The sequence below is a fragment of the Gigantopelta aegis genome, chromosome 2, assembly GCF_016097555.1.
Source record: "Gigantopelta aegis isolate Gae_Host chromosome 2, Gae_host_genome, whole genome shotgun sequence".
NCBI lineage: Eukaryota > Metazoa > Mollusca > Gastropoda > Neomphalida > Peltospiridae > Gigantopelta > Gigantopelta aegis.
Window position 1 is genome coordinate 51952220 of NC_054700.1, and position 14306 is coordinate 51966525.

The 14306-nt window shown below is 38.7% G+C and overlaps 1 protein-coding gene across 2 annotated transcripts in view; it reads left to right on the forward strand.

Annotated features, from left to right (window-relative positions):
• The window catches only part of LOC121386883 (molybdopterin synthase catalytic subunit-like), a 28352-nt gene that overhangs the window by 8964 nt on the left and 5082 nt on the right, over positions 1-14306 (forward strand). The window contains exons 2-5 of one of the 2 annotated variants that reach the window (XM_041517918.1): positions 177-316; positions 5601-5725; positions 8524-8674; positions 14067-14190. In XM_041517918.1, coding sequence (XP_041373852.1) covers positions 5629-5725; positions 8524-8674; positions 14067-14190 — 372 coding nt within the window. In that variant the 5' untranslated portion in view covers positions 177-316; positions 5601-5628. The remainder of the gene's footprint in view (positions 1-176; positions 317-5600; positions 5726-8523; positions 8675-14066; positions 14191-14306) is intronic. The other variant, XM_041517925.1, reaches the window with a different exon arrangement.

The window sequence follows — 14306 nt, forward strand, 5'->3', positions numbered from 1 at the left end:
TGTCCACGGTCTACACCATTCACATACACACACAGACACACACACACACACAAACGCACGCACACACACACACACGCACACACAGACACACACACACACATACAGACACACACACACACACACACATTCAATCCTAGATATTTCTAATTGATTTGTCTGTAACGTTCTATTTACAGTTTGACACCTATTTCTGAGAATCTTGTGTTGTCACTAAACGAAGACTATCTGGAACTAACTGACGAACCTCGCCAGCTGTTCCCAGGTGACGAGTTGGCCATAATTCCACCAATAAGTGGAGGCTAGGTAACATCGGAAAGTGAGTGACAAGCCTATAAGGCTAGTGGTTAATAACTGCTTTTTCTTGGTAATTTGTCTGAAAATTTGGGACACATCTCTGTGAACATGTAATGATTATCACATAATATGAAAGACATCGCTTTATTTCAGTTTTCATCTACATACAGTGCTTTGCAACAGATGTATGATGGTTCATTGATGTACAATATTGCTGATTCTTATGTTAGTCCCATTTGCGTGAAAAGGGAACCAATGAATGGGCACATAACTCTTGTAATGAATAATGTTAACTACCTATATTAAAACATATCATTATTTTAAAACCATACCAACTCAAAACACGTTTTACTAAATATTTCTATGTAAATGTTTTTTTTTTTTTTTTTTTTTTAACAAAATGGCATCAAATTATATACAGTGTACATAAATATCATTTTTAATACAGTGCTGAAGACCAAATACTGAAACAGCCGTGGCTGTATTGCTATCAAATTGGGGTGGGACGTCAGTGGACCCATTGGGCTATTTCTTGTTCCAGCCAGTGCACCACGACTGGTACATCAAAGGCCGTGGTATGTGTTATCCTGTCTGTGGCATGGTGCATATAAAAGATCCCTTGCTGCTAATCGAAAAGAGTAGGCTATGAAGTGGTGACAGTGGGTTTCCTCTCTCTATAGCTGTGTAGTCGTTAACCATATGCCTGATGTCATATAACTGTAAATAAAATGTGTTGAGTGCGTTGTTAAATAAAACATTTCCTTCCTTCCTTTGCTATCAAATTAAGTGATAATGCAGTACACTAAGACTACAGGTAGAACCATGCGTTGGTTATATTGACTGTTCTGTCAGTTGTCTTTATACCTGCATTGTAAATTAAGTGATAATGCAGTACACTGAGACTACAGGTAGAACCATGCGTTGGTTATATTGACTGTTCTGTCAGTTGTCTTTATACCTGCATTGTAAATTAAGTGATAATGCAGTACACTGAGACTACAGTTAGAACCATGCGTGGGTTATATTGACTGTTCTGTCAGTTGTCTTTATACCTGCATTGTAAATTAAGTGATAATGCAGTACACTGAGACTACAGGTAGAACCATGCGTTGGTTATATTGACTGTTCTGTCAGTTGTCTTTATACCTGCATTGTAAATTAAGTGATAATGCAGTACACTAAGACTACAGGTAGAACCATGCGTTGGTTATATTGACTGTTCTGTCAGTTGTCTTTATACCTGCATTGTAAATTAAGTGATAATGCAGTACACTGAGACTACAGGTAGAACCATGCGTGGGTTATATTGACTGTTCTGTCAGTTGTCTTTATACCTGCATTGTAAATTAAGTGATAATGCAGTACACTGAGACTACAGGTAGAACCATGCGTGGGTTATATTGACTGTTCTGTCAGTTGTCTTTATACCTGCATTGTAAATTAAGTGATAATGCAGTACACTGAGACTACAGGTAGAACCATGCGTGGGTTATATTGACTGTTCTGTCAGTTGTCTTTATACCTGCATTGTAAATTAAGTGATAATGCAGTACACTGAGACTACAGGTAGAACCATGCGCGGGTTATATTGACTGTTCTGTCAGTTGTCTTTATACCTGCATTGTAAATTAAGTGATAATGCAGTACACTGAGACTACAGGTAGAACCATGCGTTGGTTATATTGACTGTTCTGTCAGTTGTCTTTATACCTGCATTGTAAATTAAGTGATAATGCAGTACACTGAGACTACAGGTAGAACCATGCGTTGGTTATATTGACTGTTCTGTCAGTTGTCTTTATACCTGCATTGTAAATTAAGTGATAATGCAGTACACTGAGACTACAGGTAGAACCATGCGTTGGTTATATTGACTGTTCTGTCAGTTGTCTTTATACCTGCATTGTAAATTAAGTGATAATGCAGTACACTGAGACTACAGGTAGAACCATGCGCGGGTTATATTGACTGTTCTGTCAGTTGTCTTTATACCTGCATTGTAAATTAAGTGATAATGCAGTACACTGAGACTACAGGTAGAACCATGCGCGGGTTATATTGACTGTTCTGTCAGTTGTCTTTATACCTGCATTGTAAATTAAGTGATAATGCAGTACACTGAGACTACAGGTAGAACCATGCGCGGGTTATATTGACTGTTCTGTCAGTTGTCTTTATACCTGCATTGTAAATTAAGTGATAATGCAGTACACTGAGACTACAGGTAGAACCATGCGCGGGTTATATTGACTGTTCTGTCAGTTGTCTTTATACCTGCATTGTAAATTAAGTGATAATGCAGTACACTGAGACTACAGGTAGAACCATGCGTGGGTTATATTGACTGTTCTGTCAGTTGTCTTTATACCTGCATTGTAAATTAAGTGATAATGCATTACACTGAGACTACAGGTAGAACCATGCATGGGTTATATTGACTGTTCTGTCAGTTGTCTTTATACCTGCATTGTAAATTAAGTGATAATGCAGTATACTGAGACTACAGGTAGAACCATGCGTTGGTTATATTGACTGTTCTGTCAGTTGTCTTTATACCTGCATTGTAAATTAAGTGATAATGCAGTACACTAAGACTACAGGTAGAACCATGCGTGGGTTATATTGACTGTTCTGTCAGTTGTCTTTATACCTGCATTGTAAATTAAGTGATAATGCAGTACACTAAGACTACAGGTAGAACCATGCGTGGGTTATATTGACTGTTCTGTCAGTTGTCTTTATACCTGCATTGTAAATTAAGTGATAATGCAGTACACTAAGACTACAGGTAGAACCATGCGTGGGTTATATTGACTGTTCTGTCAGTTGTCTTTATACCTGCATTGTAAATTAAGTGATAATGCAGTACACTAAGACTACAGGTAGAACCATGCGTTGGTTATATTGACTGTTCTGTCAGTTGTCTTTATACCTGCATTGTAAATTAAGATTTAATTTTTATATGAATTTTAACTTTATTCATTATAGAGTTATAGGCCAATTCACGCAGATGGACTATAGTGTGCCATAACACTAATAGTTAAAGCATATTTAAAATTTTATTCATCCATCCATCCACCCATCCAGCAAGCCAGCCATGACCTCACGGTCCATCTATTCATCCATCCATCCATCCATCCATCCAGCCATGACCTCACTGTCCTTCTATTCATCCATCCAGCCATCCATCCAGCCATGACCTCACTGTCCATCTATTAATCCAATCCATCCATCCAGCCAGCCAGCCAGCCAGCCATGACCTCATAGTCCATCTGTTTGTTCATCCACCCATCCATACATACATCCAGCCATACATCCAGCCATGACCTCACTGTCCATCTGTTTGTTCATCCATCCATTCATCCATACATCCAGCCATGACCTGACTGTCCATCTGTTTGTTGATCCACCCATCCATACATCCATCCATACATCCAGCCATGACCTCACTGTCCATCTGTTTGTTCATCCATTCATCCATCCATTCATCCATCCATCCATCCAGCCATCCAGCCATGACCTCACTGTCCATCTGTTTGTTCATCCATCCATCCATCCATCCATAGATCCAGCCATGACCTCACTGTCCATCTGTTTGTTCATCCATCCAGCCATCCAGCCATGACCTCACTGTCCATCTGTTTGTTCATCCATCCATCCATCCAGCCATGACCTCACTGTCCATCTGTTTGTTCATCCTTCCATCCATCCATACATCCAGCCATGACTTCACTGTCCATCTGTTTGTTCATCCATCCATCCATCCATCCATAGATCCAGCCATGACCTCACTGTCCATCTGTTTGTTCAGCCAGCCATCCAGCCATCCAGCCATACATCCAGCCATGACCTCACTGTCCATCTGTTTGTTCATCCATCCATCCATCCATACATCCAGCCATGACCTCACTGTCCATCCGTTTGTTCATCCTTCCATCCATCCATACATCCAGCCATGACCTCACTGTCCATCTGTTTGTTCATCCATCCATCCATCCATCCATACATCCAGCCATGACCTCACTGTCCATCTGTTTGTTCATCCATCCATAGATCCAGCCAGCCACCCATCCATCCATCCATACATACATATATCCATCCATCCATTCATCCATCCATCCATGACCTCACTGTCCATCTGTTTGTTCATCCATCCATCCATCCATCCATACATCCAGCTATGACCTCACTGTCCAACAGTTCATCCATCCATCCATCCATCCATCCATCCATCCATGACCTCACTGTCCATCTGTTTGTTCATCCATCCATCCATCCATCCATCCATCCATGACCTCACTGTCCAACGGTTCATCCATCCATCCATCCATCCATCTATCTATCCATGACCTCACTATCCATCTGTTTGTCCATCCATCCATTCATCCATCCATCCATCCATGAACTACTTATTTATTCATCCACCATCCATTGATCCATTATCCATCCATCCATTAATCTTTCAACCCACCCATCAACCCAAAAGTGGAGATACTACAGTCCCTAAATCACAATTACAGCTATTAACCCTTAGACTACTAGATTAATTTTTGACAAAAAACATGTTGAATGGGTACAAGTGTATACTTTTTACTCACATATATTCTCTTGAATGTTTTATAAATACATAAAGTAAAGTTCATATTTGAATCGGTAAGTATTATTCACATGGGTTTTTATAATTTTTATGATATTTTAGATCAGTTAATGTTGATTAAAATTAGGTAAATTTTTTATTAAAATTAGGCAAAAAATAGAAAAAGTTGCGTTAACTTACCAGCATTTGTGACCAGCTGTCCAGTATTTATGTCTATTATTCCCAATAACAGTGGTTTTCTGACCAAAAAAACTAACTATGATTCATATCCCAATATTGTTGATTTCGTTGTTGGTAAAACGATCAAATTTATTATCAAATTATGTCACAATCAGCTATCGATCCCTGAAAATGACCATGACGTGTCACCATTGTTGTCAAGTGAAAACACTTACCGAAAACAACTTTTTGAACTCAAAATTCCAAGGTATTTTCCATTGAGAAACAACAAACAAAAGCTACCATGCTGTTAAATAAACTGTTTCCTGTTGAAAAACCCCCCATTTCCGGTGAGTGTCGTGTGCAAAAGGGTGGGAAATATGAATTAGGGAATGCACAGTATATAGTGTACAGTATGTAAAGTGGCATGACATTGGGTGAGATACCTCGCCTGCAGTAATCAGAAGGTTAAAATTAAATGTAAAAATTATATTGAAACATTAAAAATAGTTATTGTTTAAAACCCGTCAACATTTTCTTGTATTTTCAGCTTCACATCCTGACATTGCGTACCAAGTATGAACCATGTAGCGATAAGTGAAACGAAACTGAGCATTGAAAAGTTGACATGTATGGTGACTTCACCAGGATGTGGTGCCGTAGCATCATTTATGGGTAAGATTTCCCATTTTCATTTTCAAGATTAGTGACATTAAAGTTAAGAGCTAAAGTTAAAAATAGTTAAGGTGGGTTTTTTAATGACACCACTAGAGCACATTGGCTACTGAATGTCAAACAGTCTTCAGAGGAAACACGCTACATGTTTTTATTAGCATCATGGGATCTTTTATATGCACTTTCGTACAGACAGGACAACACATATTATGACCTTTGATATATCATAGTGGCAGATCCAAAAAATCCATTTAGGGGGGACCCAGTGACATGAGGTGGAATGCCAAGGGAACTTTGGGGGAAGTTTGGAGTGGGATCATAAAAAAAATTAAAAATTAATATATAATAAAATTATAACTATCGCAAAATGTAGGGGGGCTGCCCCCCCACTCCTCCCCACCCCCCCCACTCCACCCTTGACATCCAATAGTCGATGATTAATAAATCAGTGTGCTCTAGTGGTGTCGTTAAACAAAACACTCTTTAACCTTTTTAACTCGGACAAGCACTCTTTCGACTGAGCTAGATCCCACCCATCATGAGATTATGCATGATCACAGTTCAGTTACAGTTCATACAGTTGACATTCTAAATGCTTTCAAAATTGCTTGTGTTACAGCGTAAAGAATGACCTACTCAGTTTATAGTTCAAGTCATGTGATTTGTGTGTATCTGCTTTTAGTGGGTTGACTGCAGTGTGACACCACCTTTAAAACTCCTGTTTTAAACCATTAAGGGTGACTAGTAGCATGCAGTGTTTAACAGGCTCTTTCATGTTCATTCATCCCTATCGGTCATACAGCATCCATCCATCCATTTCCAAACCATCCATCTGTCCTTCCATCCATCCATCAATACAACCACCAGTCCATCCATCCAAAATCCATCCATCCATCCATCAATACAACCATCCATCCCATCCATCCATGCATCCATCTGTCATCCATCCATCCGTCCGTCCATCCGTCCATCCATGCATCCATCCATCCATCCATCCATCTCCCATCTGTCATCCATCCATCCAACCCATCCATCCATCCATCCATCTCCCATCTGTCATCCGTCCGTCCGTCCAACCATCCATCCATCCATCCATCCATCCATCCATCCATCCATCCATTCATCTATTCATGTGACTTACACCTCTTCTCTTCTTTGCGTCTTTGCACTTCTTCTTCCCAGGAGCAGGATGTAGCTCAGTGGTATAACGGATGTCTGGGGTGCGATGGTTTGTCCTCAATCAATCAATATTTTTGTCCTATTTAGTACCCAACAACTGGTACACCATTTGCTGTGCTATGTACAGTTCTGTTTGGGAACAGTATCCTGTGTAGCAGCAGAAGGTGTAGACACCAGACAGCTGTAGTTAAAAATGTGCTGGGATGCCATTAAATAAAAGTCTTTTTTCTTTTTTCTTCTTTCACCCTTTTTCTTTTTTTATTACTATGTTCCACCACCTTGCCTTGCCTTTCCTTTGACTTTTTAGTTTTTGTCTCACCTTTACAAAGTAAAATGGCGAGATATAGATACATGTATTATTTTTTCCAACAGCATTGGGCACTGAGCTAGACTTAATTTAAAAATTTCATATTTAGCTTAATTTTGCTTAATTTAGCTTAATTCCTAGATCAGTGGTACTTGGTGTATAGAGCATTTGCTTGATGCGCAGTCGGTCTAAGATTGATCCCCGTCGATGTGCATATTGGGCCATTTGTCTTTCCAGCCAGTCCTCCACAACTAGTGTAACAAAGGCTGTGGTATGTACTATCCTATCTGTGGGATGGTGCATATAAAAGATCCCTTGCTGCTAATCGGAAAGAGTAGCTCATGAAGTGGCGACAGCGGGTTTCCTCTCTCAATATCTGTGTGGTCCTTAACCATATGCCTGATGCCATAAATAACTGTAAATAAAATGTGTTGAGTGTGTGATTAAATAAAACATTTCCTTGGTGTATAGTTGCACTTGTGGATGTTCATGATAATGCACTTGCCACAAAAAGATTGTTTTTTTTTTAGCATTTTCTTAATTATTATTAAAGTTTAATTTAATTTTTTTTTTAATTTTGATAAAAAAAATTAAAACATGCATGTGAATGCAGCTGTCAGCAACATTGAAAAAGTCTATGGTAGGCGAGTCATTTGATTCCTTGGAGTTGTTGTGTTTGTAATTATTGAAGAAGTGGTCTTTCAGCTGAACTTATTGTGTTGATTGAATTTAAGGCACCACCCATGACAACTTTGATAACAAGACCCCAGCGGGTTTCTTCTCTAAGACTGTATGTCAAAATTACCAAATGTTTCACATTCTGTAGCCAATGGTGTATAGAGGATACTCTCCGAGTGTCTTGTGATATCATAATTTATCAGCACGAGTTGATAAAAGTATGAAATCTGAGGCTTGCCGAGGATTTTTATACTTTTATCAACGAGTGCTGGTAAAGTATGATATCACAAGACACGAGGGGGATATTCTTTTTATCATCCATTATCATCCTTTCCATTTGCGACAATTGTAAATAATGTCATCATATTTGGCAGCGGTAGACTCGTTAACAGAACGACAGTGGCGTGACATCACTGATGATAGGTTCAGCATGGAAACATATATAGTAACTTAACAAAAATAAGTGATATCACCTAGGAGAATATCACAGTATTATATCGCAAATTATAGTGCCAGCGATATCTCCTACAAAAGCCTTTAATGGATGATAAATAAATATATGTGCTTAAAAGCTTTACTAGTGTTGCTAAGCAAAGCAACCTTTCAACTTTAACCTGTTTTGCTTGTAATTAAGGCACCACCCGTGACAACTTTGACAACAAGACTGTGGTGAAGCTGGAATATGAAGCGTATGACGAAATGGCGAAGAAGAAGATGTTGGAGGTTTGCCAAGAAATACGCAGTCAGTGGAAAGTGGAGAACATCGCCATCGAACACAGAATAGGGTGAGATTCGGAACTCTGCTGAGAAAGTAGTACCGGCCTCAGTGGCGTCGTGGTTAATCCATCGGACATAAGGCTGGTAGGTACAGGGTTCGCAGCCCGGTACCGGGTCCCACCCAGAGCGAGTTTTAATGACTCCATGGGTAGGTAGTAGTACCGGCCTCAGTGGCGTCGTGGTCAAGCCATCGGACATAAGGCTGGTAGGTACAGGGTTCGCAGCCCAGTACCGGCTCCCACCCAGAGCCTCTACTCTCTCACTAAGCACTAGAGACTAACAACTAATGCACTGTTATGGACAGACAGCCCAGAAGAGCGTGCTTGAACCTTAATTGGATATAGCATGAAAATTAGCATGGAAATGAGATACCGGTAGTAGTGGAAAGAATATATACTGATGGACATAAATGAATAAGCACACCAGTAGTAACATCAAATATTGATTGCAACCGAAAAAACCATTCACAGTATCAGGAAGTTAACCATTAATTATATATGCAGCCAAACGTCGTTATCTCGATGTTGAAGGGACTGAACGAAACGGCTAGAAATAACGATGGATACACATGTAGTTTTTTTTGATGAAAATGATGGCATGAGACCATTTCCTGGTCTTAACGCGATAACAGAGGTCAAGATAACGAAGTTCAACTGTATATAATTAAATTTTCTTTGCGTCTATACACTTTATGGCAATTTGATTGGTCATATCTCGATGAACCGAAAATATTTAAGCCACGCATACTACCCCCCCGTCCCCACTGACTTGCACTACTTTTGTGCAATAAGTCAGATTATTCAGACAACCATATTTAGATATTTTGAAGAAAACACATGTGAAAGCTACAAAAGCAACAAAAAAATATAAACTAAACACAAATAGAACTATCCCTTCCAATATAACTAAATGATCCGTAAAAATGCACAGCAGCTAGAGGATATGTCGTCGCTTATCAAAAATTACAAAAAATCACCTGATTCAAATAATGAATGAACATTTGCATTCTTACGTGACATAAGTGTCAATGAAGTTTACACAAACAATACTACAGCCGTATTGAAAGCTAAACAAAATAAATTCAGTTATTTATTGTTACAGTATGCATATAAATTTAATTACATGATTTGACCGCAATTATTTTTTGGTTCATGCAAGTATGAACCGAAAAAACTATGTGCACACTTTTGTATGACCTCTACGCTGAATCATACAGTGTGCACATTGTTTTTTCAGTTCATGAACCAAAAAATAATTGCGGTCAATTCTTAAATATCTTTTTAATTTATGTGTCCATATATTGTGGGGGTGGACTTTCTTTCTGTATGTTGAAGACTGCTTTCAGGATTTTGTTTAAGGCCAAGACTAGTGTTGATATTGTTCTTAGTAATTTTTGTATACATTTCACATTTATATATTATTTATAAACATTGGATGTGTTATGTAAATTTATTATATTAACTGTATGATTATGAATTTAAAAAAAAGTTAAATAAATGTTTTTTAAACAGGAAGTCAACCATGTTACTGGCAGTCAGACCCACAGTATACTGATATTCAGTCCCACATTACATGTTTATAAACAGACATATATCTACTCTAGTAAGGGGCAGGAGTTAGCTCAGTCAGTTGAGTGCTTGCTTCAGGTGCTTGCATCATAGGATCGAACCACCTCGGTGGATCCATTCATCTGATTAGGTTTTTTTCTCATTCCAACCAGCGACGGTGCACCACAACTGGACAAAGGTCGTGGTATATGTTTTTCTGTCTGTGGGAAAGTGCATATAAAAAATCCCTTGCAGCATTAGAAAAAATGTAGCGGGTTTCCTCTGATGACTACGAGTCAGAATTACATGTACCAAATGTTTGACATTCAAAAGCCGATGATTAATTAATTGATGTGCTCCAGTGGTGTCGTTAAACAAAACAAACTTTCTATGTACTCTAGTAGTGAATTCAATTAGACTCAAATGTCATGTGTTCCCTTATTTCTTTTCATAACTTATATTATAAGTATATATTTAAAATTTGTTTTAATAAGTGAAAATCCTGACTTTATTACGGTCTTAAAGTGAAAAGTAAAAAGGCAGGATATAGGTATTACTTTTGTGGTGACTATGGCAGCATCAGCGTCAATGATTGTGTTTACGTTTCATGTTTATATCAGTGTCTCACAAACTATCAAGTGATAGGTCAATGAAAGTTAATACAGTGAAATCCCTCTAAACCGGATACACTTGGGTCCAAGACAAATGTCTGCTTTTAAGAGGGATCCCATTTAGAGAGGTAATTAACTTCTGTCTTGCTTTTTAGAACGAGACTCTGTAAGACGTCCGGTTTACAGAGGGTCCAGTTTGAGGGAATTCCAGTTTACAGAGGGTCCGATTTGAGGGAATTCCAGTTTACAGAGGGTCCGATTTGAGGGAATTCCAGTTTACAGAGGGTCCGGTTTGAGGGAATTCCAGTTTACAGAGGGTTCGGTTTGAGGGAATTCCAGTTTATAGAGGGTCCGGTTTGAGGGAATTCCAGTTTACAGAGGGTCCGGTTTGAGGGAATTCCAGTTTACAGAGGGTCCGTTCTTGAGAGGTTTCACTGTAGTTGCACCTATTGGTTTTCATTAATTAATCAGTGTGCTCTGGTGGTGTCATTAAACAAACAAACTTTAACTGTTGATGGTTAATAGGGAAGGGAGACATATAATTCTGCGGGATGCTTGTTACATCACGGTGGTTGCAGGTCTTTAAAAATTGTGTGATTCGTTTTGTTCATTCATTGCATCACGGTGGTTGCAGGTCTTTAAAAATTGTGTGATTTGTTTTGTTCATTCATTGCATCACGGTGGTTGCAGGTCTTTGAAAATTGTGTGATTCGTTTTGTTCATTCATTGCATCACGGTGGTTGCAGGTCTTTGAAAATTGTGTGATTTGTTTTGTTCATTCATTGCATCACGGTGGTTGCAGTTCTTTGAAAATTGTGTGATTCGTTTTGTTCATTCATTGCTCATGCAAATGTTAGTCTATCATAGCCAGTATTTTGTTGAGACATTCAACTTTGAACATGATTTACATGGTCCTAATCAAATAGGTTTCCTCAAATGTCTTTGCATCGCCTGTCAATGGGTTACCGGTGTAAAATTTTAAGAGGTATGTGGTTGGCATTGTGATCGGCAGCAACAGTGCTGGTTAGAATTTTAAAGTACCATCACTGACCTGGGCCTGTGCTTACAAAACCTTTTAAAAAGAGTCCAAAGTCAATCTCTAATGACGTCACACACATACAATTTGTATGGCGTTGTCATGACATTAGTGTCTCAGACTCTATTACAGAGTCAATCTCTAATGACGTCACACACATACAATTTGTATGGCGTTGTCATGACGTTAGTGTCTCAGACTCTATTGCAGACTCAATCTCTAATGACGTCACAAACATACAATTTGTATGGCGTTGTCATGACGTTAGTGTATCAGACTATTGCAGAGTCAATCTCTAATGACGTCACACACATACAGTTTGTATGGCGTTGTCATGACGTTAGTGTATCAGACTCTATTGCAGACTCAATCTCTAATGACGTCACACACATACAGTTTGTATGGCGTTGTCATGACATTAGTGTTGCAGACTCAATCTCTAATGACGTCACACACATACAGTTTGTATGGCGTTGTCATGACATATGTGTATCAGACTCTATTACAGACTCAATCTCTAATGATGTCACACACATACAGTTTGTATGGCGTTGTCATGACATTAGTGTATCAGACTCTATTACAGAGTCTATCTCTAATGACGTCACACACATACAGTTTGTATGGCGTTGTCATGACATTAGTGTATCAGACTCTATTACAGACTCAATCTCTAATGACGTCACACACATACAGTTTGTATGGCGTTGTCATGACATTAGTGTATCAGACTCTATTACAGACTCAATCTCTAATGACGTCACACACATACAGTTTGTATGGCGTTGTCATGACATTAGTGTATCAGACTCTATTACAGACTCAATCTCTAATGACGTCACACACATACAGTTTGTATGGCGTTGTCATGACATTAGTGTATCAGACTATTACAGACTCAATCTCTAATGACGTCACACACATACAGTTTGTATGGCGTTGTCATGACATTAGTGTATCAGACTCTATTACAGAGTCTATCTCTAATGACGTCACACACATACAGTTTGTATGGCGTTGTCATGACATTAGTGTATCAGACTCTATTACAGACTCGATCTCTAATGACGTCACACACATACAGTTTGTATGGCGTTGTCATGACATTAGTGTATCAGACTCTATTACAGACTCGATCTCTAATGACGTCACACACATACAGTTTGTATGGCGTTGTCATGACATTAGTGTATCAGACTCTATTACAGAGTCTATCTCTAATGACGTCACACACATACAGTTTGTATGGCGTTGTCATGACATTAGTGTATCAGACTCTATTACAGAGTCTATCTCTAATGACGTCACACACATACAGTTTGTATGGCGTTGTCATGACGTTAGTGTATCAGACTCTATTACAGACTCAATCTCTAATGACGTCACACACATACAGTTTGTATGGCATTGTCATGACATTAGTGTATCAGACTCTATTAAGAGTCTAAAGGTTTTATAAGCACCAGGCCAGAGCTGACAACAAATAAAGTGGTCAATGAATTTTAGTGCTCCCATTTATGGGCAATCTTATGCATCAAAAGTAGTCGGTGTGCAAATGATTCAAAAAGCATTTCAAAGCAATATATAGATATAAGTGTTAGCTAATGCTGATGTAAAAAATATACTGTGAGAAAGACATACCGAACATTTAATTAACCATTAGCTTCATTGTATTTGTATAAAATACTAAAAAAGAAGAAATGTTTTATTTAATGACACTCAACACATTTTATTTATGGTTATATGGCGTCGGACATATGTTTAAGGACACACAGATATTGAGAGGAAACCTGCTTTTGCCACTTCATGGGCTACTCTTTTTGATTAGCAGCAAGGGATCTTTTCTATGCACCATCCCACAGACAGGGTAGTACATACCACGACCTTTGATATACCAGTCGTGGTTCACCTAATAGGCCCACCGACGGGGATCGATCCCACACCGACTGCACATCGAGCATGGAAGACTTGAGACAAGCATGGATTAAAGTTTATGATTTATATTATTGCTTCTGAAAACGGGGAGAATAAGATGTAAAGCAAACGTTGCTTCTGGAAATGGTTACTATCAGATAGCAGTTTGAGCAGCATTGGCCGTATGCTCTGGGACAATTTTTGCCTTGCTCTCACTCGCTACTTCTGCTTCTGTCTGTCTGTCTGTCTGTCTGTGTTTTGCTTTCTTTTAAAATATGTTTCTTTTCCCTAGAGTTGTTCCTGTTGCTGAATCTAGTATCATCATTGCGGTATCATCAGCACACAGATCAGAATCCCTGGAAGCTGTCAGCTATGCTATTAATAGATTAAAAGAAGTCGTTCCAATATGGAAAAAGGTAAATAGTTTTATATGCACAGGGTTCCTGCCAGAGGGTAAAATGGGTATGGTGCCATATCCAAAATATTTTTCAGATTTTTAACCTTTTGACAAAATGTATTACTCTTATCATTA